This window comes from Hevea brasiliensis, chromosome 6 (genome assembly GCF_030052815.1).
Source record: "Hevea brasiliensis isolate MT/VB/25A 57/8 chromosome 6, ASM3005281v1, whole genome shotgun sequence".
Taxonomy (NCBI): Eukaryota; Viridiplantae; Streptophyta; class Magnoliopsida; order Malpighiales; family Euphorbiaceae; genus Hevea; species Hevea brasiliensis.
The window spans coordinates 18,230,968-18,256,969 of record NC_079498.1 but is presented as its reverse complement, the minus strand read 5'-3'; the positions used below and the strand labels follow the sequence as shown (position 1 = coordinate 18,256,969).

Sequence of the window (26,002 nt, the reverse complement as noted above, 5' to 3'; positions counted from 1 at the left end):
AATGAAATGGAATTGTTTAAAATCTCTTGTGGTATATTTAATAGATTATCGGTAGGCGAAGTTTGGTAATTTATTAGGTATACTACGGGATCATGTTATGCCTTACAGAGGGTAAGGTGTGACAAGTACTCACCACCTTGATCCGATCAAAGGGTTTTAATACTCTTTCCTATTTAATTTTCTACTTCACCCTTGAACTCTTTGAACTTTTCAAAAGATTTAGTCTTGTATTTTCTTAAATACAAATACCCAAATCGAGATTTATCATCAGTGAAGGTAATGAAGTAGTAATATCCACCTCTAGCTATTTCTTAAAATGGCCCACATACATCATTATGTATGAGTTCCAAAATTTCTTCAGCTCTTCGCCCTTGTCAAACAAAGGGAGATCTGGTCATTTTGCCCTGAAGGCAGGATTCTCAAGTTGGTGATGGTTCATTTCCCAAAAAGGACAAAATCCCCATCCTTTCCAACTTTGTAATCCTTTCTTCTGCTACATGACCCAATCTCAAGTGCCAAAGTTATTTTGGATTAAGATTAATATTTTTTGTTGCATTAACCTCATATTTGGCGCTTGGAGCTGTTTTGCATTTATTATCTATATAATAAAGACCATTTTGCAAGTAACCCAAACATACAATTTTATTACCATAGTAAATTGTACATACATCATTTATGAATCTAAATTCATAACCATCTCTAGTCATACTAGATACTGAAATGATGTTTTTATACATATTGGGTACATATAAAACATCCTTTAGATGCAAAACATGATCATTAAAAAAATTATATACAATAAGAGAAGTAGATCCGATGGCTTTGGCATCAACACTTGATCTATCACCAATCTTCAGCCTCACTTCTCCATGATCCAAGCTCGTAAGATTTTTTAGTTCCTGCACATAAGAAATTATATGTGAATTAGATCCAGTATCTATGACCCAAGAAAAACTAGTTTGATAAGCAATACCAGAATCTAAGAAACAAGAAATAACCATACCTTCAAAAGGTTTTGCATTATTGCTCTTTGACAACTCTAGGTATTCTAGGCAATTCTTTTTCTAATGCCCATCCTTGAGACAGTGGAAACACTTTCCTTTGTTTGCAGGAGCTGTTTCTGCCTTCTTCTTCTTTAGTTGGCTCTTTTTGTCCTGTGACAACCCTTGCAGTGTCTGATACAGAGTAAGCAATGTCACCGCATTGTACCAAGACACTCTATTATACCTTAATTAATTTTTTTTTATCATGGTTTTGAATATAACTTGTGAAATATTAATTATTTATGTCATTTATTGAAATTATAATTTATTTGAGATTCCGAAAATTTTATAGAAAATAGCAGAAAATAAATATGTATTTAATGTATGTCTTATTTGTTTTGTATCTGTTATATTCATTTATTTCTTTAACTTTATCCATTTTCATTCATTTGGTTGCCCAAGTAACCTATACTGAACGACTAGACTGGATAAACGGGTAAACTGGCACTGGGTATCTAGTACCTCGGGCCGTCACACCATAGGTCACATATGCATCTCCCGGTGTGCAACAGAACAGCTAACAAGCTATAAATAATATTAGGCACGAGGCCAAGTCTCAACACAATATCAAAATGGCTAAAAGCCATAAAATCACAGAATGGCATAATGCCATGTGCAGTACTGCTAACTGAACCCTATTGGCATGCCAAACTATCCAAACCAATCTTGTTAGGTATACTAGGGCATTTGATACTTTTGAATTCTTCAAATTTTGAATTTCAAGTTTTGGTGTCACTATTCACCTCATTGGTCAACAAAAATGTTGACTTTTTGATAGAAAATAGGTACATTGGTTTTGGGACTCCCAACATACCACATTTTGCATTCAAAACTTGTTGGCATTAAGCATTAATACCATTTCTAAGCTTAAACCAAGGGAAGCAGAATTTTCAGTTTTTGTAGCCCAACTTTACTGTTCCATTGGGCACTGTTGCAGTGGGAATTTGAGGAAATGGTAAACATGAAAGTTGTTCCTTATTTTGTCTAGTTTAATTTCGTTTTTTGAATCACTTCATTTGGAGTTTTGTAGCTCTAGATATGGTCCAAAAACCACAGCTGGCCGGATTTCAAATCTGCAGAATTTACCAAATCTACAGTACCATGAACAGTGACTGCCACTGCCTTGTTGGATAGGTTCTGGCCATAATTTGAGGTAGGTTTCTTCATGAAAGTTGTTTTTCTATGTCTTAACTTGTTGCTGTAAAAATTTCAAGTCAATTGACCATATCTACAGTGAGTTATGGCCAAATGAACAGTTACTATTCATTTAGTCATTCTGCAGAACCTGTTTGCAGGGTATCCGGATTGGGGCCAATTTTTGGTCCACTTGCTTTGGTCTTTTGGACATGGTTTCTTCAGCAAAATTGTGCCATTATAAGTCTAGTTTCATGTCCAATTGGCCAAACACCAATTGGACCTACACAGCCAAAGTTATGGCTATCTAAGTGGGCTGGAATCACAGCCTCATTGCTGCTGTCACTAGGCAGCCTACCAATTGGGTTTGTAACACTTTAGTTCACTTCAAATTATGATTAACTTGCCTCAAATGGTGATTAATTGACCATTAATCATTTCATAAGCCAAGTCCAATTTTTCACTCCCAAAACCCTAATTTCCCATTTCAATTCACCCATACACCTAGTTAAACACTTTCATTCATTATATATGTGTATATACACCTTAAACATAATCTCCAATTCATTTTAAGTCCATTAAAACAATCAAACTCATTCCTTCCTTAGGGCTGCCGAAATTCATTGCATGCATACACATAGTTTTTATTCATTTTAGTTACAAATTCTTACTTATTTCAAGTCTCTAACATAGAAATAAAGAGCTTTAGGTGTATATGTGCACTAACCTCTTGTAGGGCAGATTTTTTCCAAGCTTGAACTTCACTTCCTTTACTTTTCTTGGCTGCCAAACACTTCCCCAAGAGGTATGGACAAGTTTTAATGAAAGGTGTTTAGGGTTTAGTAGTGAAATAAAGAGGGAAATTGAGCTTTGATTCAAAAATCAATGGAGGTTGGTCTAGGGCATGTTTCGGCTGGTATGGGAGGAAGAAGATGGCTGCTGTGTTTTTTTAATTGTTTTGGTCTTCATTTATCTTTTTTATTAGTTAGTTAATTGGTTGTTTAAATGTGATTGGTTATAGCTTTTAAATGACATCATCATATGTCATAATTTGCTTTATTTTGGTTTTTCTTTTCTTTTCATCACTACTCATTTTCAATTTAATTTTTAGTAATGTTTATTCATATTTTATGTTATAATAATTATTTACTCAACTGGACAAGTCGGCCAAAAAGCACCTCTGAAGGCAAAATGACCAAAATGCCCTCCGTTTGGCTTAACGGGTCAAAATTATGCACTGGAGATTGAAAAATTTTTCTAAATATTTTCTTGGCATTCTAATGCCATAGGAACCTCAATGACCCTTCTCTGGAGTCCCAAAAATTATTTTATGAATTTTCTCTCGGGTCTAGGGCTCCTAGTTGCGAGAACCGCAACTTCCCTCTGGGTTACCCATCGCTTGGGCACCGGCTCATTTAACTTGGTTGTATTTTATTTCTAAAATTTTTACTAAATTTTTCTTATTAATATTTGAGTTAATTATGGTCCCTCACTTTAGTTTAAATATTTTTCCGAACGTTCTAGCCGTTCGGACCGACACTAGTCACCGGAACAGTAGAATGTACGGAGTTGCTATCGGGAGGGTGTTACATGTCCATTCTACCAAAAGGACTAGGAGCGAAAGATAGCATCTTCTTGTTGTTGTTCTTCTTTTTGGTCTTACCAGATGAAGAAGAAGTAACAAGTGCCACTTCCTTGCCCCTCTTACCAGGCATATTACCTTGAGCAATCACAAGAATATTAAGAAGACTAGCCAAAGTGCATTCTTGTTTTGTCATATGGAAGTTTGTAATAAAACTTCCAAAAGACCCTAGCAAGGATTGAAGGATCAAATCCATCTGGAGAGAAAAGTCCATGGAAAAATCCAATGCCTCCAGCTGCTCTATAAGCCAGATCATAGTATGGACATGTTCTCTCACATCCTGGCCTTCATGCATTTTCATTCTTAACAGTTGTTTAGATATCTCATATCTAGCCAACCTACTATTTTCACCAAATAACTCTTGAAGGCGACTCAGTATTTTAGAAGAAGTTTGCATTTTCTCATGCTGCTTCTGTAACTAATTAGTCATTGAAGCAAGCATGTAGCACTTGGCTTGCATGTCATCTTCATGCCACTTTCTCAAAGTGTCATGTTCTTCTTCTGTGGCCCCTAGTGGTAATGGACTAGGAATCATAGAATCAAGAATGTATCCCATACGCTCAAGATTGAGAACAATTCTCAAATTCCTAAGCTAATCAGAGAAGTTAGGTCCCGTGAGCCTATTTTCATCTAGCATGCATGATAACGTGTAAGACCTTTGTGCCATATTATCAGATATTATAAGATTCAAATTAGTTATCTTGTAACATCCTCAAATCACATTTTATTGGATACTTTTAACAATACATAAGTGAACACCATTTATTCAACACATCTCATGTGAAACTCAATCATTGGTTTTGGCCCCTAATGCTCAAAGCCTTAGGTACATCTATTCTTGGCCTATCTTGCATTAGTTAAGTTGAGCCCACTAGGCCAGTGAGTATGGAAGTTTGAACCTTGATGACCTCAGGTACATCTATTCTTGATCACCAAAGTACACACATAGTCACAACATCACATGCTTAACAATTAAATTCAGAAAATCTCTTAGGCCACAAAAACCACCCTATGTAACCATAGCCGACAGTTTAAGCATCTAAAATTTCAAATTTAATTGCCCTAGTGGAGAGCCATGATATAATTACCATAACTATACTATTACCAACTTAATCATTTAATTGGAAGATTTTTGTGATCGGCTTAATTACTATTAAGGTCTCACTTTGCACATTATTCATTTTAGCATGCATATATCTCATATAAGCATCCATTCATACACATCTCATGCATACATGGATAATTAAATAAAATAGTATGATCATAGACTTTCTAAGAAATTTAATTTTGAGCCACCAAGAATTGAATTAGGGCATGTCCTAGGTGTATTTCATCTATTTTATTACAAGAGTTGCTGAAGAAGTACATCAATCAACACCTTCATCTTGACTTCCTCCCACTGGTCCCACCAATGCTCTTGATCTCATTGTCCTTCTTGTAATCCAATTACAAAGTAACCCTTGGCATACCAAGGTGAATTTACAAGAAATTGGACTTAAGAGTCCTTAAATAAATGAAAATACATCCTATGTATCATAACTCTTATAATACATGCCTTTATAAATAAAATTAATTATTACAGCCCAAAGAAAAATAAAAGAATTAAATCCAATCACATTGGTCTTTTATTGTCCATGATCATCCATCATGCTTATCAATAGTTAACAATTAAACATAAATATACATGTTTGTCTAAATTGAATATCACATAGTCAATTTGAATCTCATTCAAATTAATTTCAAATTTAGGAACTTTTTCCAAATTTAATTTTTATGAAAACAATTTTCAAAAATTTATTTATATGATTAGAAATCCTAATTGAACCATTCAATTAGATCTAGGCATGATTTTGGATCACAAATTATACAACATTGGCATAAAAATCCCAAAATCAACCGAAAACACACCCTTTATCCAGTAGGAAACACACCCCTGAAGCGTGTATTTACATTGGCTGTGTAACTAGACACGTCCTTGGGCACGTGAAAAGCACAAGCCATGTAACCTTCTGCCCGAGCTCTGCACAGTAATTCCCCGGAACACGTCTAGTGGCCTGGGACACGCCCAGGCCATGTTCTTTGTGGCATAGTGGTTTTTCTAGGATTTCTTCAATTCGAATCCCATTCAAACCCAAACCACTTCCAATCACACAAATAAGTCCCATAATCAATCCTAATGGTAAATATAGTGACTCTGATACCAGTTGAAAGGCACAACAGAATTGTGGGTTAGGGGGTTTAAGGATGGATTTCAAAAATTTTCTAGGGTTTCATGCATAAATATCACATGTATTATGATCCTAACCAACCTTAAACTCCAACAGGCATGCCAAAACACACTTTTAGCATGCATTAGACATTCATTTGCCATTAAGGATTGTTGTTTAACTATTAAACAAATTAAACCCTAACCTAAAGAGGGTTATGAGGACTCTAACCTCTTGTGGTGCAGAATCAAACTTCTTATTCCCTTTAGTAGTCTCTAAAGCACCAATTGGAGCTCCTCTAGCTTGTCCACTGAAGGAGCGGAAGCATGGTAATTGGTTCATTGGAGCATTGAATTTCAAAATTTTTCTTTTCTAAGGTTTCATGCATCATGCCACATCTCTTATGTGCCTAATTAATTTCAATGCTTAGTTGCATATTAAAACACTTTTAATATACATTAGGATCTTCATTTGCCATTTAAGATTGTGAATTAACAAATTAATTCAATTAAACCCTAATTTGAAAGAGGAATTTGAGCACTAACCTCTTTGATGCACTATGAATGCAATTGGCTCCTTTAGGAAGCACCTAGGACCCCAAGTGTTGTCCCTCTAGCTTGTCCACACCAAGATCACCAATGGCGAACCCCCAAATTTTCTTCTCAAGCCTTTCCAACCAATTATAATTTGGGGTTTTGCTTCTAGAGAGGTTGTATGGGTGTATAAGACACTACAAATAATTTCTAGCAATTTTAATTCAAAGGAAATGGAGTGATTCTCTTTGAATTATTGAGAAATTAAGAGGAGAGGAAGAGAATAATATGCCGCCACACTTGAGAGGAAAGAGAGAGTTGTGTGTTTCTTCTTTTCTTTTCCCTTTTATAATTAGGTCAAGTAATCACTTAAACCCTTTGCCACATGTTACCACCATATTGCATCTTATTTTTAATTGACTTAATCACATTAAGCCAAGTGTCAAAGCTAGACTTAATCTTGAATTTGATCACCTTGCATGATAGGAAGACAAATGGAAAACTTATATGATGCCATGTGTCACCATCTCATGGTGCCACATGTCACCATGTGAAATGACCAAATTACCCTTATGTTGTAATTTTGAGTTCTCAACCCAAAATCATTATTTCTCCTCTTCTAATCAATTTATATCAAATATAAATTAACTAATTAATCTCTATTAATTAATTTCTCATAATTAAATTCATATTCAAACGTTTTAAATATAAATTTAACTTACACTATACATCCAATAACCTAGATTTGATTTCAAACTATGCTAGGGACTTTGCAATCTTATTGCAAACCAAACCTATTTAATTAATCAATTAAACTCTTTAATTAATTAATTAAATCACATTTAACTTGGTGATTAACTTGTGTATGTATGCGACTCACTAGGCTCATCACTAATTGGCAATGAGATATGATATCAACTCTTAATATCATCAGAACTCTTTCTTGCCATAAATAATTTCCCTAAACTATTTTAGGCATCTCATAGACCATGGTTGACACCTAGCATAGTGTGCTATGGCCACCCAATTAGTAACAAGGAATACCTTAATTAAACCCATAATCATATGTTACCAAGCACTAGAATCTCTCTATTACAAAATCCCAATTCGAGCTGGAGTCATGGTTAATGTCAAACCCCATTTGCTATGAACATTATGTTTTCTTTTAATTCCAGTTCTTGATTAATTAGATTTTTCTTGTCAGAAACTCTTTTCTGACTAAATCTGTCTATCCTGGCTATGAACTTGAAATATCAAGAATAATTAAATGAACATAGGATTTTATCCCTATTTACTTAGGGTAACAGATTCCATCTTGATCAACACCTATCTCTATATATAACTAGTAGGAGCCAACACATGCCCATATACCCATACACAGTACAAGTATGAAAGTAGTATCAAACTCATACCACCTATATACGAGAAAACTGTTATCTCAGGTCTAAAGATTATATGCACTGAGATGATATATGACAATGCATTGGCAAGAGTAAACTCCATGTGCTTGTCATATGCGTCATTGGTTCGGCTTACTTATCTTGTATAAGTGTCTATCATGTTTGTTTTATGGCATAAGACTCACCATTCCATCTTATTTATATCTCATATAAATACCTTGGGAACAAGCATGAATATAATCTTTCTGGATAAGTCATGTCCTGTGTGAAGTATCCTCGATTGTGAACCAATTTATGATACATTGTGTTAGAAATATTGTCACTCATATTCTTAACAACTTAAGAATATAATTTCTAACAAAATATCAATGGACCTTTTCTATTATACATAAATACATTATGTAAATGGAAAAAATAAATTGCCTTTTATTAATAAAATATACACAAGATACATACTAAATTATATGCTCTAGGGCATACTACTAACAATCTCTCACTAGCACTAAAGCCATTCATTATAATATCTTAGACCCATCTTCTCAAGATATCGGTCTAACTGAGCTTGTAACATAGGCTTTGTGAATGGATCAGCCGGATTTTCAGCTGATCCCATTTTCTGCATGGCTACATCGCCTCTTCCAATTATCTCTCTGATAATGTGGTAGTGCCTTTCAATGTGTTTGGATTTCTAGTGAGACCGGGGTTTCTTAGCCTGTATGACCGCTCCATTATTGTCACAGTAGAGAGGAACTACTGACTCAATGGAAGGAACTATTGCAAGTTCTATCACGAACTTCTTTATCCAAATAGCCTCTTTTGCAGCATTTGATACAACAATGTACTTGGCCTCTGTAGTGGAATTAGCAGTTGTACTCTATTTGAAACTCTTCCAACTAACTGCACCTCCATTACAAATGAACACAAACTCAGAGGTAGACTTTCTATCATTGATATCTAATTGAAAATCAGAATCAGTATAACCATCCAATTGCAAGTCACCACCTCTATAAATCAAGAATAAATCCTTAGTTCTTCTCAAATACTTAAGGATATTCTTGACAGCTATCCAGTGTTCCAAACCTGGATTGGATTGAAACCTGCTAGTCAAACTAATAGCATATGCGATATCCAGCCTATTACACATCATTACATACATCAAACTTCCAATAGCCAAAGCATATGGAATTCTGGCCATTTTATCTCTTTCTTTTAGTGTCTTTGGAGACATCTCTTTAGAATGGTGGATACTATGTCTCACTAGTAACAATCCTCTCTTGGAATCAAGCATGTTAAACCTCTTTAACACCTTTTCTAAGTATAGACTTTGGGATAAACCAATTATTCTTTTTGCTCTATCTCTATAGATGCGAATTCCAAGAATATAGGTTTTCTCCCCTAAGTCTTTCATGGAGAATGTATTAGACAACCATACTTTTACAGTTGTCAACATACCTATGTTATTACCTATCAACAGAATATCATCCACATATAAGACAAGGAAAATGATAGCACTATCACTAACCTTCTTATATACACATGGTTCATCCATATTTTTGATAAAACCAAATGACTTAACGGCTTCATCAAAATGGATGTTCCAACTCCTCAAATCTTGTTTCAACCCATAAATGGATCGCTTTAGCTTGCACACCTTGGAATTATCTTGGGATTCAAAACCCCTAGGTTGTTCCATGAAAATGTTTTCATCAATGTATCCATTGAGAAAAGCTGTTTTGACATCCATCTGCCAAATCTCATAATCATAGTATGCAGCTATTGCTAATAGAATCCTAATTGATTTACGCATGGCAACAAGCGAGAAAGTCTCCTCATAGTCGATTCCTTGCCTTTGGCGAAACCCTTTCGCAACTAGCCTTGCTTTATAGGTCTCTACCTCTCCATTAGAACTAATTTTCTTCTTGAAAACCCATTTATTCCCTATAGGTACAATACTTTCAGGTGGGTCAACAAGGTCCCAAACTTGGTTCTTATGCATGGAATTAATTTTGGATTTCATAGCTTCAATCCATTTTGAAGAGTCTATATCTGATATAGTTTCTTCATAGGTAAGTGGATCATCTCCATGATCTATTTCTTAATGAGTAAATAACTCTTGTTCATCTTCATGAAGAAAACCATATCTCACTGGTGGGTGAGATATCCTGGTTGATTTGCGAGGAATTACTGTAGATGTTTCATCAATAGGTATAGGTTAACTAGATGGATCTATATCCATTTGATTTGTTGGTTGATCAGAATTCTCCAATTCTAACTCTATTTGCCTTCCTTTGCCTTCTTCTTGAATAAACTGTTGCTCAAAAAATATGGCATCCCTGCTTGCCATAACCTTTTATGATGTAGGCAAATAAAAATAATATCCAAAACTTTCTTTTGGATATCCAACAAATCGACCTTTTTCTGATCTGGTTTCCAATTTATCAATGTTTAGCTTTTTGATATAAGCTAGACAACCCCAAATCTTAACATGTTTAAGACTTAATTTTCTTCCATACCATATCTCATAAGGTGTGGAAGAAACTGTTTTTGATGGAATCCTATTCAGAATATGCAAAGCTGATTCTAATGCAAATTCCCAAAAGGAGATTGACATATCAGTATAGCTCATCATACTGCGTACCATATCTAATAGGGTACAATTTTTCTTTTCAGATACACCATTCAATTGTGGTGTTTCTGGAGGAGTCAGCTGGGAATTAATGCCATGCTCTTTCAAGTATTCATTAAATTCAGTACTTAAGTATTCACCTCTACGATCTAATCGAAGAGTTTTAATACTTTTTCCTGTTTGATTTTCTACTTCAGATTTAAATTCTTTAAACTTTTCAAAGGATTCATGTTTATATTTCATCAAATATAAATACCCAAACCTTAATTTATTATCAGTAAAGGGAATAAAGTGAAAACCGCCTCTAGCCATTTCCTTAAATGGATTACATACATCACTATGTATTAGCTCCAAAATATTTTCATCTCTTAGTCCTTATCCAACAAAGGGTGATCTAGTCATTTTGCCTTGAAGGCAGGATTCACAAGTTGGATTAGGTTTAGAACCTAATGAGGATAAAATCCCCATTTTCTCTAGTTTTATAATCCTATCTTCTGCAATATGACCTAATCTTAAGTGCCAAAGATATTTTGGACTAGATTTGATTTTCATAATGGCATTACATTCATTTAGATTGCTTGCATTCAATTTGTGTTTATTATTACTATCCAAATAATAAAGACCATCATGCATATAACCCGAGCCAACATATTTATTTCTAAAATAAATATTGCAAACAGCATTTGTGAACTGAAATTCATAACCATTTCTAGTCAAATTATATATTGAAATGATGTTCTTAAAAGCATCAGGTACATACAATATATTATTTAAACACAAAACATGTCCATACATGTAAAAAGATTTAGATCCTATGGCTAAAGCTTCAACAGTTGAGCAATTGCCAATCCAGAGTCTAACATCTCGAGCATGCAAGCTGCTACTATTTGCTAGTTCTTGCATATCATAGGTAATGTGAGAACTAGCACCAGTATCTAAAACCCAAGCTATAGATGAACTATGAGTATCATTAGAATCTAAATAACAAGATATAGACATACCTTCTAAAGGTGTATCCTTCTTGTCCTTCAAAGAAGCAAGATACTCTAGGCAGTTCCTTTTCCAGTGCCCATCCTTCTGGTAGTGGAAACACTTTCCTTTGCCTCCATTAGCTTTGGTCTTCACTTTCTGTTTGGCTATCTTCTTGCAAGGTCCTAGAACTTGAGGTTTCTTTTTCTTATTGCCCTTCTTCTTATTGGACTTTCCAGCAGAAGAAGATGCAATCCAAGCTACCTCTTTTCCTTTATTGCTCGGCATATTCTTTTGGGCAATAATAAGCATGTTAAGTAAACCAACCAAGGTGTATTCTTGCTTAGTCATATAGAAATTTGTCACAAAATTCCCAAATGACTTAGGGAGGGACTAAAGGATCAAATTCGTCTGCAGTTAGAAATCCATGTTAAAGTCTAGATGTTCCAGCTGCTCAATAAGCCGAATCATCTTGTGGACATGATCCTTAACATTCTGTCCCTTAGACATCCTCATTCGAAATAGCTGCCTAGATATCTCATACATAGCATTCCTGCTATGCTCACCATACAACTCTTGTAGGTGAAGGAGGATCTCACTTACACTCTGCATATTTTCATATTGCTTCTGTAACTCATTACTAATTGAAGCAAGCATGTAACATTTGGCTCTCATATCATGCTCCTTCCACTTGTCCAAAGTGTCATGTTCCTCTTGAGTGGCCTATGGAGGTAAGGGACCAATAACCTTTGAGTCTAGAATATATCCAATACGTTCTAGGTTTAGAACAAGTTTTAAATTTATTAGCCAATTAGAATGATTAGGTCCTGTCAACCTATTGTGATCAAGTATACTCGCAAGTATATTGGATGGTGGTGGTTGTTGTGTGCTCATTATTATCAGTAAATTAACTGCAGAAAATAACTAGATTAATTAGTAAATGTATCAAGTAATTAACCAAAATGATTATGGTCTTTTAATCAAATTGGTCCTTCCACTAGCTTGGCGAATCCTACACTTCCAAGGTAGGAAACGAAAATCCTAGTTGAATGGATTTCTAGTGGGTGATTGAATTCTTCTAGTCTTATTGATCATCCTCACGCATATCCATTATTGGAATTACAATAAACTATAAGTGAGCAACTCCTTTCCCATCACATCTCATGTGAGGTTTAATCATTTATCTAGCCCCTAATGCTCAAAATCTCATGCACATCCATTATTGATTTATCTTGCATTATTTAAGTTGATCCCATTGAGCCAGTAAACATGCAAATAATTTTAATGTCCTCAGGCACATCCATTATTGGCCATCAACTATTTACATATTTGCAATATCTCATGCTTAATAATTATTCTTAAGAAAATCTCTTAAATTAAATGCATCACATGCAAGTATTTAAAATTTCTTAAAATAATTACCTCAATGGAGGGCCCATGATATAATTACTTTAATTATACCATTTCCAACTTAATCATTTGTTTGGAAGATTTAGTGGTCGGCTTAATTACTATTATGGTCTCACTTTGCACATTATCCAATTATCATGCATATATCATATACTTGCATACATTCCCATATATCTCATGCATACATGGATAAACAATTAATATGATATGATCATGGACTTTCTAAGGGATTCAATTCTGAGCCACCAAGAATTGAATCAGGGCATTCCTAGGTGTATTTCATTCATTCATTTTACAAGAGTTACTGAAGGAGTACATAATCAACACTTGATTTTGATTTCCTCCCACTGGTCCCACCAATGCTCTTGACCTCCTTGATCTTCTTGCAATCCAATTACATTGTAATCCTTAGCATACCAAGGTGAATTTACAAGAATATGGACTTTAAAGTCCTCAAATAAATGAAATTACAACCCAAATTATTATAACACTTGTAACATATGCCACTAAAATAAAATTAATTATTTTACAACCCAAAGAAAAATAAAAGAAATAAATCCAATCACATTGGTCTTTTATTGTCCATGGTCATCCATCATGCATATTAAAATTTAACAATTAAATAAAATATATATACTGAAAAATTAAATTGAATATCATATATTTAACAAAAAAATTCAGATTTGAATATCATTCAAATAAAATTAAATTTAGAAACTCTTTCCAAATTTAATACCTTGAAAACAATTTTCAAAAATTAATTGTGTGATTAAAATTCCTAATTAACCAATTTAATTAGGTATGAGACTAATTATGGGCCTTAAAACATACAACAATTGCATCATAAGCCCATAAACCATGCGCATAGGTGAAACACACCCTTAGGGTGTGAATCAATTTCATGCCGCCACCATGGTGAATCCAAATAGCCTTAAATCAATCAAAATTTGATCAAATCATACAATTAAATCTCATAATCAATCCTAATGGCAAATATAGTGGTTTCGATACCAATTAAAGGAGCGGAAGCATGGTAATTGGTTCATTAGAGCATTAAATTTCAAAATTTTTCTTCTAGGGTTTCATGCATCATGCCACATCTCTTATGTGCCTAAATAATTTCAATGCTCAATTACATATTAAAACACTTTTAATATACATTAGGATCTTCATTTTGCCATTTAAGATTGTGAATTAACAAATTAATTCAATTAAACCCTAATTTGAAAGAGGAATTTGAGCACTAACCTCTTTGATGCATTATGGATACAATTGGCTCCTTTAGGAAGCACCTAGGACCCCAAGTGTTGTCCTTCTAGCTTGTCCATACCAAAATCACCAATGGGCAGCCCCCAATTTTGCTTCTCAAGCCTTGCCAACTAATTATAATTTGGGGTTTTGCTTCTGGAGAGGTTGTATGGGTGTATAAGACACTAGAAATAATTTCTAGCAATTTTAATTCAAAGGGAATGGAGTGATTCTCTTTGAATTGTTGAGAAATTGAGAGGAGAAGATGAGACAATATGCCACCACACTTGAGAGGCAAGAGAGAGTTGTGTTTTTCTTCTTTTCTTTTCCCTTTTATAATTAGGTCAAGTAATCACTTAAACCCTTTGCCACATGTCACCACCACATTGCATCTTATTTTTAATTGACTTAATCACATTAAGCCAAGTGTCAAAGCTAGAATTAATCTTGAATTTGATCAACTTGTATGATAGGAAGGCAAATGGCAAACTTATATGATGCCAAGTGTCACCATCTCTTGGTGCCACATGTCATCATGTGAAATGACCAAATTACCCTTATGTTGTAATTTTGAGTTCTCTAACCCAAAATCATTATTTCTCCTCTTCTAATCAATTTATATCAAATATAAATTAACTAATTAATCTCTATTAATTAATTTCTCACAATTAAATTCATATTTAATTTTTTTAAATATAAATTTAACTTACACTATACATCCAATAACCTAAATTTGGTTTCAAGCCATGCTAGAGACTTTGCAATCTTATTGCAAACCAAACCTATTTAATTAATCAATTAAACTCTTTAATTAATCAATTAAATCACATTTAACTTGGTGATTAACTTGTGTATGTGTGTGACTCACTAGGCTCATCACTAATTGGCAATGAGATATGATATCAACTTTTAATATCATCAGAACTCTTTCTTATCATAAATGATTTCTCTAAACCATTTTAGGCATCTCATAGACCATGGTTGACACCTAGCATAGTGTTCCATGGCCACCCAATCAATAACAAGAAATACCTTAAATGAACCTATAATCATATGTTACCATGCATTAGAATCTCTCTGTTACAAAATCTCAATTCGAGCTAGAGTCATGGTTAATGTCAAATCCCATTTGCTATGAACATTATGTTCTCTTTTAATTCCAGTTCTTGATTAATTAGATTTTTTTGTCAGAAACTCTTTTCTGACTAAATCTATCTGTCTTGGCCAGGAACTTGAAACATCAAGAACAATTAAATGAACATAGGATTTTATCCCTATTTACTTAGGGCAACAGATTCTATCTTGATCAACACCTATCTCCATATATAACTAGTACGAGCCAACACATGCCCATATACCCATACCTAATACAAATATGTGTTGGGGGGGGGGTGTGAGGCGAAATATCATCCATTAGAATTATATAAAATACACCAGGTAATGCCTAGGAAAGATGGTAGAGTCACAATGGTCTCACCTAAGTACCACCTCCTTAGATAACATTTCCTAGACATGCACTTCATACAATCCTAATAGAATCAAACCACTGGTAAGTACCGTCTTCCAACTTCCAAGAAAATATAAGAACATGCATAAATGTACAATTTCCAAATTCTAGCAGATTAATGGTAGCAAGAAATCTGATTTTTTTAAAATAGTTAGACATGCCTAAAAATTATAAAAAATTTACAAAAGATAGCCTACATATCATAAAAGATCATAAAATTTATAAATCAAACAAAACCCTAGCCGAATATTCTACATAAATCGTAACTTTTCTAAGTGACAAAATCGTACTACTTTTTTTATAAAATTTATAACTCATTAACCACAATAGATATGAATGCAAAACCAATTGGAAAAGATTCATAAGATTCTGAAAATGATTTTAGATACTAGATTTACACAAAAATATTAAGAAACAAGGGAGATATGGGCTCCACAATTTGGGTATCTTGCAAATCGGATTTTACAGGAACCCTAAATTCAAACAGCCATAACTTATAAAATATTAAAGCTTTTTTAGTGATTCTTGAGCCTAAAATTAATAGAATTTCATGTAGAATATGAATATAATTTTTACAAATTTTTTACAGACTTAGAAAATAATGAAAAATAATAAAAATACGAGAGACAGAAAACTGAATATGTGCAGAGTTATGTATCCCCCCAAATTAAACATGATTAGTTGATATATATGAACATATAAAATAAATTAAAAACAAGGAACATAGAATTAAATATTAAATGGCATAGATCTTAAAAAGAAAATAAAAGAATTAACCTTTAAGCAATATCGCTAGAAAAAAAGAAGAACTGAAAGAATTTTGGCTATTCCTCTCTTTAATTTTTTTTTTTTTATCTTCTCCTCCACCTTTTTTTTTTCTCCTTTTTTTTATTTTTTATTAATGGGGTATTTATAGGGTTTTGGGAGAGAGGTGTGATAGGGTTTGGAGTCCTAGGGTGATAAAGTTCAGATAACTTAAACAACTAGGATTGCAGAATTTGGGTGAGACTGAGATATGGATGAGGTGTTTCAACCAATAGGAAGAAAGGGGAAGGGGAAGGCACCAATAGAAAGTGAGGAAGAGGTGTGGTAGGGTTTGGAGTCCTAGGGTGATAAGGTTCAAATAACTTAAACAATTGGGATTGAGGAAATTTGGTGAAACTGGGATATGGGTGAGGCATTCCAACCAATAGGAAGAGAGGGAAAGGGGGTGGCACCAATAGGGAGTGAGGAAGAGAGTGGGGCCAATGGGGGAGAGAGAGTTTGTATAGGAGAGGGATAGAGAAAAAGATATTTTCTTATTTTAATTTTCAAAAAATAAATTAAATGGGTCATATTTAAAATTTCTAACTAGGCTTTCTTAGGCCCATGGCGCCCAATTAAACTCAATTAGGTCTACTTAAGAACTAACCAGATTAAATTTAAACAAAACAAAATTTTATTTAAATTAAATTAATTTCCCAAAAAGCATATTATTATTATTTTTTTCAAGATTATGTCACGGAATTAATAATTCAGTTCCATGCCTTCAATTATATCTTACAGTCATACAATTTTTCATCATCGGGTTTCCCACGGCCTCAATGTACATACTCATCATAAAATAAGGGTCTACAGTTTGCCCCCCACTTTGGCAAAAGTTGAAATCAATGCGAAAGCATTGCTTAAGTTTCGTCAAAGTGAAACTCAATCTTCTAATAACTATGAAACATTGGCTATAAGGATCGAGTAAATCATGCTCGATTGACATACTCTATTTTATGAGACTAGCTACAGTCTCATAACCATGATAGTTGTGTCACATGAAAATTGAGTGCATCCTGCTCTATCGATACACTCTGCATTATGAGACAAGCTACGGTCTCATAACAGTGATAACTTTGTCATGTGAAAATCGAATGCATCTTGCTCTGTCGATACACTCTGCATCATGAGACTAGCTACGGTCTCATGATAATGGCAACTCTGTGATTTGAAATGTTGTGGATTCATATTTAGGATCTCGATCCTAAATTGCCTACGTATCCCCCTCGCTATCCTGAGAAAGAATCAGACCCACTCATAGTTCGACACTTGAAACTATGGTGATGCATGTTCTTCTACGCCTTACACACCTACAGGTGACATGTTGATGCGTGTTCTTCTACGCCTTACACAACTATGTCGTGCGCCCTAAACAACATCTAAGGACTTACCAAAAAATATCTATTTCATGATTTGAAAAAAAGTTGGGATGACTGGGTCTCAAAATTCTTTTTGTAATTTTTGTGCTTCTTGTATGCTACTTTCTATCATAGGCATGTAAATTTTACTGAAGATTCTATAAAAAACATAGTCCTCTGAGGGACCTCTTTTGCAAAAAATTTCTTTTAGCCTTAAAATTTTTGAGGAAAACCGTTTACTAAAAAGACCTCCTTAAGGTCATAATACAATTTCTCTCTGATTTTTCTTTTTCTTCTCTCTCTCATGCTTCATTATTCTACAGCTATTTCAAAACCTTATTCTACCTTGACTCCTTTCTCTTCTATGAACTCAATTCTTTTGTGCCCTAACTTTTGCCTGAAATGTCTTCTTGGGTTTTCATCTCAGCGGGCTTGCTCTAACTTTTGCCTAAGGGGCCCTTACGGGTTTTTCACTTAGCAAGCTCTCTCTTTTCTTTTTTTTTTTTGAAATTAGACAATTGTCAGGGCATTCATATTAAGCACCTATCTTGTCATACTCAGAAGACATAGATTAAATCAAAATAATATAGTTCAATTACTTAATCTTTTGATGTATTCCTCAAGACACAAACATTCATGATCATAGTTAAATAAAATCCATTCTTAGTTAATGCAATAAAAACTTCTTTATTTATTCAGGTACACTATTACTTCCTCTTACATTTAGTTTTGCCAAATTTCTAACCTTCCAAAGTTAGAAATAAGCTTTATAACTTGCTGAATGGCCTTATCAGGTTTTCCATCCATATCTTTTCTTATCTCTCCTTTCTTGACCACCTTTTGTAAGTTTTCAATCTAGCATTTTTTTTTTCTTTTGTTTTTTTCTTTGACCCTTGCTTTTTCCTAGACTGCCTTTTGCAGGTTTTCAGCCTAGCAGGCCTGTCTCACACAAAGTACTATTTTAGCCTATTTAAATTGACTGGTTCTTGAAATTCATTCCCATCTAGGTCTGATATTCTTACAGTAGTAAGATCTTTTTGACTATTTATGGACCATCCTAGCTTGGGTTAAACTTTCCTCTTAAATCAAAAAAGGACGGGCTGAGCTTGTTTCAAAACCATGTCTACCTCTTTGATCTTTCTTGGCTTCATCTTCTTATTAAAGGCTCTAGCTATCTTCTTTTGATAAGCCTGCATATGATACAAGGCTCACATTCTCTTTTCATCAATCAAAGCTAGTTCTTCATATCTCTTCTAGGCCCACTCATTTTCTAGGATCTTAGCTTCTAGCATCACTCTTGAGGATTTGACCTCTTGCTTAATGGATAGCACTACTTTAGTCCCATACACTAAAGAGAATGGGATTGCCTCCGTGGATGTCCTTGCAATACTATGATAACCTTAAAGAACATAAGGGAGTTTTTCAAGCCAATCCTTTTATGTTTCAAACATTTTTTTTCCAACTAGAACCTTTCCATTCATATGGGGACCACACATTCCTGCATGTACTTCTTTCATTATTTGCTCAGCCTATTTTTCTATCACACATAAGAGTTTGTAAAATTGCCCCCTAGCTAAAGTAAGTTGAGTGGCTAATCTATGAATTGTTGCTCTATCTCTTTTATTGGCTGATTACGAGTATTCTCTCACTTCCAGAGACCTCCTTATGTCTTCATACCATTTTCCTTCTCACTCTAGGTCCACATGTGCTACTACTAATCCTTCATAGCATTAAATTTTACTCCTCATTAGGATAACTAGCTAAGTCAACTTTCGATCATTCTTTTCCTATGGGGACACTAGCTTGGCTTGGGAATCGGCCATCTAATTTTAAGCTCGAGGTATGTGCTTCTTGGTACTTTGTTAATAAGGCTATAAATTTATCTCTTTCTTCTTGGATTAAATCTTTAGCTAACTTACTGTCTTTAGGATTATTTGGTGTACCCAAATTAATAAAGATCAATTTTGATGCATTAATAGAAACTGATTCTAAATGATTATGAATGCCAATTAGAATAAACATCAAATAAGTAAGCAAAAGAACTAGTCATATTAGTAATTTTTGCTTCGAAATCTTCATCAAGTACATCAAAAATGGAAACATCAGTATCACTACTGTGAGCATTACAAAAGACAAACTCAAACTTAAGAGTGCAACTTTAGGTTCTTGGCTTCCATGTAGTCTTTAGATCAATGGTGCTGATTTTCTACTCTAATTCTTTCACATATGGTAACTCCTAATCATATGTCAAGGTAATTGCCCCTCTTTCAAGAACTTAGGAGGATTTGGCTCTTCTTCCTCTTATATTGGCTCATAGCCCAAACTATGACTCGTGATCTGCCCCTTCATCTCAAGAAAAGTCATCAGACCATCTATACTTTTTCTTAGGCCTATGCTAAGAAAAAACTTCATCCCTTTCTTCATAGTAACCACTTTTAGATCTATCTAGTTTTTATAGATCCCAACAACTAGAAAATCAGACACTAGTGGAACTGAACCATCTAGTTGTAATGCAACTACCTCCTCATCAAAATTGGTCAAAACATCTAAAGGACCCTCATCATAGCTGGAATTATCACAAATGTCAACAACCATTATAGACTGAGGTTCCTTGGGCTTTTGGATGGGTTGGATAAGTTCACTGGGCTTTTGGACGGGTTGGATAAGTTCATTGGGCTTTTGGATGGGTTGGATAAAGTCAATAATTCTGTTAGGGTTATTTGGGGTGATGGAGATCATGCAGAGACCTGGTGTAGATGGAAATTTTGGCTAGGCATGGGGCTTTTGGGTTGATTTACTGGGTCAATTATCCTTTTGGCATCAATTAGGTCTTAGATATCATGCTTAAGTTGAAAGCATCAGTCAGTGTCATGACTGTGGGCTTGGTAGAACCGGTAACATTGGTTGATATCATAGCTAGGTGAGAGTGGATTTTGTAGTGGTCTGGGTGCTAAGAGCTATAGGAGGTCTTCAACTTTGAGGAGCTCCAAAACTTCGGATAAGGGTTGGCTGAACTGGAAAAAAATCTCCTTGGGGTATGAGACACAATTTGAACCTCAATAACTTTAATGCCACTTAATTGGCCTACCTCGGGGCCTCTTTCTAAAGTTGACCACAATTTTATCTTCTAGCTCAAACATCATGGCGTTTAATATTTCATCAAGCATAGCCATAGTTTCTTCCATCTTAAGTAGTGCAGGTGAAATCCTTACTAGTCTTTTCCCTTTCCCTAATCCAAGTGACCTGATTAGAAGTCTCTTTGGTGTGTTTTGAGGCTATGTTTGCTCAAAAAAATAGGATTTAAGGGTTAACCTAAGCATGCTATGTACATGAATGCAATGCATGAATGGACCATTTTTTTCTTTTTTTTTTTTAGCCTTTACTTTTATAAAACCAAAATCGAACCATACCAATAGAACAAAACTGAACCAAAATTAGACCATATAAACTGAACTAACATCGGACCAAAGACTGAATCAAAATTGAAAAAAAAAAATATATCAAGAATTGAATCTTCGCCCCCTTATACCTTCAACTCTCACGTACAGGGTAAGCAAAAATTCTATCCTAGGCTATGGTACACTGGACACACCAACAGGGGGTGGTCCAGGTTAATCCTTCTCTCACAAACAAAGGATTTATATCCATAAAGTGTATGTCACACCTTACCCCTTTGTAAGGCATAACATGATCCCGTAGAATACCTAATGAACTACTGAACTTCACCTACCGATAACTCATTAAGTATCCTACAAGGGATTTTAAAATTATTTTCTTATTTTTTGGAAGTGGTGAGCATTTTCTTACATTTAATAGAAGTTTAAAAGCTAGTTAAAATTTTTGTTCATTTTTATTTGTCCAGAAATTTTGGAAAAATTTCGGCAGAGTGCCGTTTGTATTTTAAGAAAACAGTTCTTCAAAAACCTGTAAAAACACTTCCTATAATTCTTTTCATCAAAATCCATCACTACTACAACACAATCAAAGGTAAGTGTGAGTCCCAACTGCCCTCAAACTTAATCACACAAGCCCGTAGAATGTCCTCTAATATCCGAATTACCCTCTCAGACTGGTCATCTGTCTGTGGGTGGAATGCCGTGCTAAAGTTCAATCTAGTTCCTAGAGCTCTCTAAAGACTACCCTAGAATCTAGAAGTAAACCTAGGATCTCTATCTGATACGATGGATACTGGCACTCCATGCAGACTTACTATCTCATAAATGTACAACTTGTCCATTCTCTCTAAACTGTAGTCCATCCGTACTGGCAAAAAAAGAGCAGACTTGGTCAGTCTGTCAATAATGACCCATACTGCATTATGACTCTTCTGTGTCCTCGAAAGTCCCATCACAAAATCCATAGTTATTCTCTCCCATTTCTATTATGGTACTGGTAATGGATGTAACAAACCAGCTGATACTTGATGCTCTGCCTTTACTTGCTGATAAGTTAGGCATTTGGAAACAAATTCTGCCACATCTCTTTTCATACCCATCCACTAGTAATGCTCTTTCAGCCCTCTATACATTTTTGTGCCACCAAGGTGCACAGCAAAAGGAGACTCATGTGCTTCCTTCAAAATGATCTGTCTCAAGTCAATGTCATTAGGAATGCACATTCTGCCCTGGTGTAGCAATAAGCTGTCATCTCTCAGTGAGAATTCTGGTTTCTTGCCCTGTCTAACTTCTTCTAACAGCTTCTAATATTTCTGATCATTATGAGCAGCCATTTTGATATGATCAATCAATACTGGTTGTACATGCCATGCAATTGCTGTCTGCCCTTCATCATTTATCTCTAAGCTGGCATGCAATACTCTCAATTCATGCACCATAGATAAAAGGAGAAACCCGTAGACTTGCCATAGTCTTGCCACTTAAGGCGTCAGCCACCAAATTAGCTTTCCCTGACTGATAGTCTATCATACAATCATAGTCTTTTATCAACTCCTTCTGAGTGCCTAGATACTTTAAACTCTTATGATCTGTATAGATGTAGCACTTCTCCCCATACAAATAATGTCTCCAGATCTTAAGAGCGAATACAATAGCTGTAAGCTCCAAGTCATGTGTCGGATAGTTCCTCTCATGCGGTTTCAGCTAGCATGATGCATAGGCAATGACATTCCGCTCTTGCATTAATATACAACCTAACCCATTGTGAGAAACATCACTGTAAACTTTGTATTCTTTACCCGGAGTAGGTAAAGTCAGGACTGGAGCCTCAGTCAAACATTTCTTTAATTCATCAAAACTCTGTTGGCATTTATCCGTCCACTAAAATTTCATATCTTTTCAAAGTAGCTTAGTCAATGGAGATGCCAACATGGAGAACTCTTTCACAAATCGATGGTAGTATCCAGCTAAACCTAGAAAACTGTGAATCTCTGTGATATTTCTGGGTGGTCTCCAATTAAGAACAACTTCTATCTTACTTGGATCTACCTTAATGCCCTCTGCCGATACTATGTGCCCCAAGAAGGATATTTCCTTTAGCCAAAATTCACACTTCGATAATTTAGCGTATAGCTGTTTCTCCTTCAAAGTCTGCAGTACAATCCGCAAATGTTTATCATGCTCTTCTGCACTCCTCGAATAAACCAATATATCATCTATGAATTGTTAGTAGTATGCCCTAGAGCATATTATTTAGTATGTATCTTGTACATGTTTTATTAATAAAAGGCATTTTCACTTTTCCATTTACATAATATATTTATGTGTAATAGAAAAGGTCCATTGATATTTTGTTAGAAATTCTATTCTTAAGTTGTTAAGAATATGAGTGACAGTATTTTTAGCATAAAGTATCATAAAATGGTTCACAATCGAGGATACTTCACAATAAGGACATGACTTATCCAGAAAGATTGTAATCATGTTTGTTCCCAAGTTATTTATATGAGATGTAAATAAGATGGAATGGTGAGTCTCATGCCATATAACAAACATGATAGGCACTTATACATGATAAGTAGGTCGAACTAGTGACATTTATGACAAGCACATGGAGTTTACTCTTGGCAATGTATTGTCATAAATCATATCAGTGCATATAATCTTTAGACCTAAGATAGCATAGTTATCTTGTGTATAGGTGCTTTGAGTTTGATACTGCTTTCATACTTGTACTGTGTATGGGTATATGGGCATGTGTTGGCTCCTACTAGTTATATACGAAGGTAGGTGTTGATCAAGATAGAATCTGTTCCCCTAAGTAAATAGGGATAAAATCCTATGTTCATTTAATTGTTCTTGATGTTTCAAGTTTCTGGCCAGGACAGATAGATTTAATCAGAAAAGAGTTTCTGATGAGAAAATATTTTTAATCAAGAATTGGAATTAAAAGAGAACATAATATTCATAGCAAATGGAGTTTGACATAAACCATGACTCTAGCTCGAATTTGGATTTTGTAACAGAGAGATTCTAGTGCATGGTAACATATGATTATAGGTTCATTTAAGGTGAACCTTATTACTAATTGGGTGGCCATGGCATGCTATGCTAGGTATTAACCATGGTCTATGAGGTGCATAAAATGATTTAGAGAAATCATTTATGGTAAGAAAGAGTTCTGATGATATTAAGAGTTGATATCATGTCTCATTGCCAATTAGTAATGAGCCTAGTAAGTCACACACATACACAAGTAATGTAACACCCTCACTGTAACCATTACGTACATTCTACTGTTCCGGTGACTGATGTCGGTCCGGACAGCTAGAACGTCTCGAAAAAAATATTTAAACTAAAGTGAAAAACTATAATTAACTCAAATATTAATACGAAAAATGTAGGAAAAATTTTAGAAATAAAATACAACGAAGTTAAATGAGCCGGTGCCCCAGCGATGGGTAACCCAGTGGGAAGTTGCAGTCCTCGCAACTAAGAGCCCTAGACCAAGGAGAAAATTCATAAAATAATTTTTGGGACTCCAGTGAAGAGTCATTGAGGTTTTTATGGCATTAGAATGCCAAGAAAATGCTTAGAAGAATTTTTTAATTGGTATAGACAATTTTGGTCTGTTAAGCTAAACGGAGGGCATTTGGGTCATTTCGCTTTCAGAGGTGATTTTTGGCCGACTTGTCCAGTTAAGTAAATAATTATTGTGATCTAAAATATGAATAAATATTGCTAAAAATTTAATTGAAAATGAGTAGAAAAGAAAAGGAAAGAAAAATGAAAGAAATAGGGAATTATGACATCATATGATGTCATTAAAAGTGCTCCCACCAATCACATTTGAACAAGCTATTAAAAACCAATTAAAAAGAGGTAAAATGAGGTAAAAATTAACAAAACACAATCTACTCTTCCTCACCCCAAACTAGACGTTTCCCTTTCCCTAACCCATTCCTCCATGGCAGCTTAATGAAAGCTTCAAACCTCAACAAATTTCACTTGAAACCACTACTTTGCTTCAAAAAAATTTGATCTTGCAACTTGAACATCCTCTAGGCAACCAAAAGAGGAAGGAAAAAGAAAGTTTGGTTAGCTTGAAATTCAGCTCCAACAAGGTTAGTGTCCAATCTCTTAGCACTTTTACTTGATTCATGCTTAATGCCATGAGATAAGTAGAAAATATAAGAAAAACAAAATAAAAATTATGTGTATCCATCCCTATAAATTTCAGCAGCCTAGGTGTGGTTAGGGTTTGATGAATTTACTTAAAGTAAAGTGTTTATGAGCTGCCCATAGCATGAGATGAGTGCTTGAACATGATTTTGTAAGTGAAATGCAAGTATAGTGCATGAATGAACTTGAGAACTTGGACATTTGAATAAAATTAGAGTTTGCTTATGTAATAGTATGTTAACCTTGTAATGGTCAATTAGTGACCATTTGAATGTGTGTGAGGAGGAATTGAAGTGAGTAAGGATGTTGGAGTGGAACTTAGGCATGCTACCCTTGGTGACCTACAGGACTGGTTGTGAGTCCAGCAGGTTTGGGCAACTATAGATGGAGTTATAGAGGTTCAATTGGTGCAAGGCTAATTGGAAATGAAACTAGACACATAATGGCACAATTTTGATGAAGAAACTCTGCCCAGAAAACCAAACCAAGTTGACCTAAAAATTGCCCTAATCTGGGTGACATGTATTCTGCCTAGGCAAAATGA

At 34.7% G+C, this 26,002-nt stretch overlaps 1 protein-coding gene across 1 annotated transcript; it reads right to left on the bottom strand.

Annotated features, from left to right (window-relative positions):
• Positions 1–3,763: 3,763 nt before the first annotated feature.
• On the bottom strand, positions 3,764–4,114 carry LOC131180595 (uncharacterized). Its single transcript, XM_058147941.1, has one exon. It carries the CDS (start codon positions 4,112–4,114, stop codon positions 3,764–3,766), a length of 351 nt encoding a protein of 116 aa, XP_058003924.1.
• Positions 4,115–26,002: the final 21,888 nt, after the last annotated feature.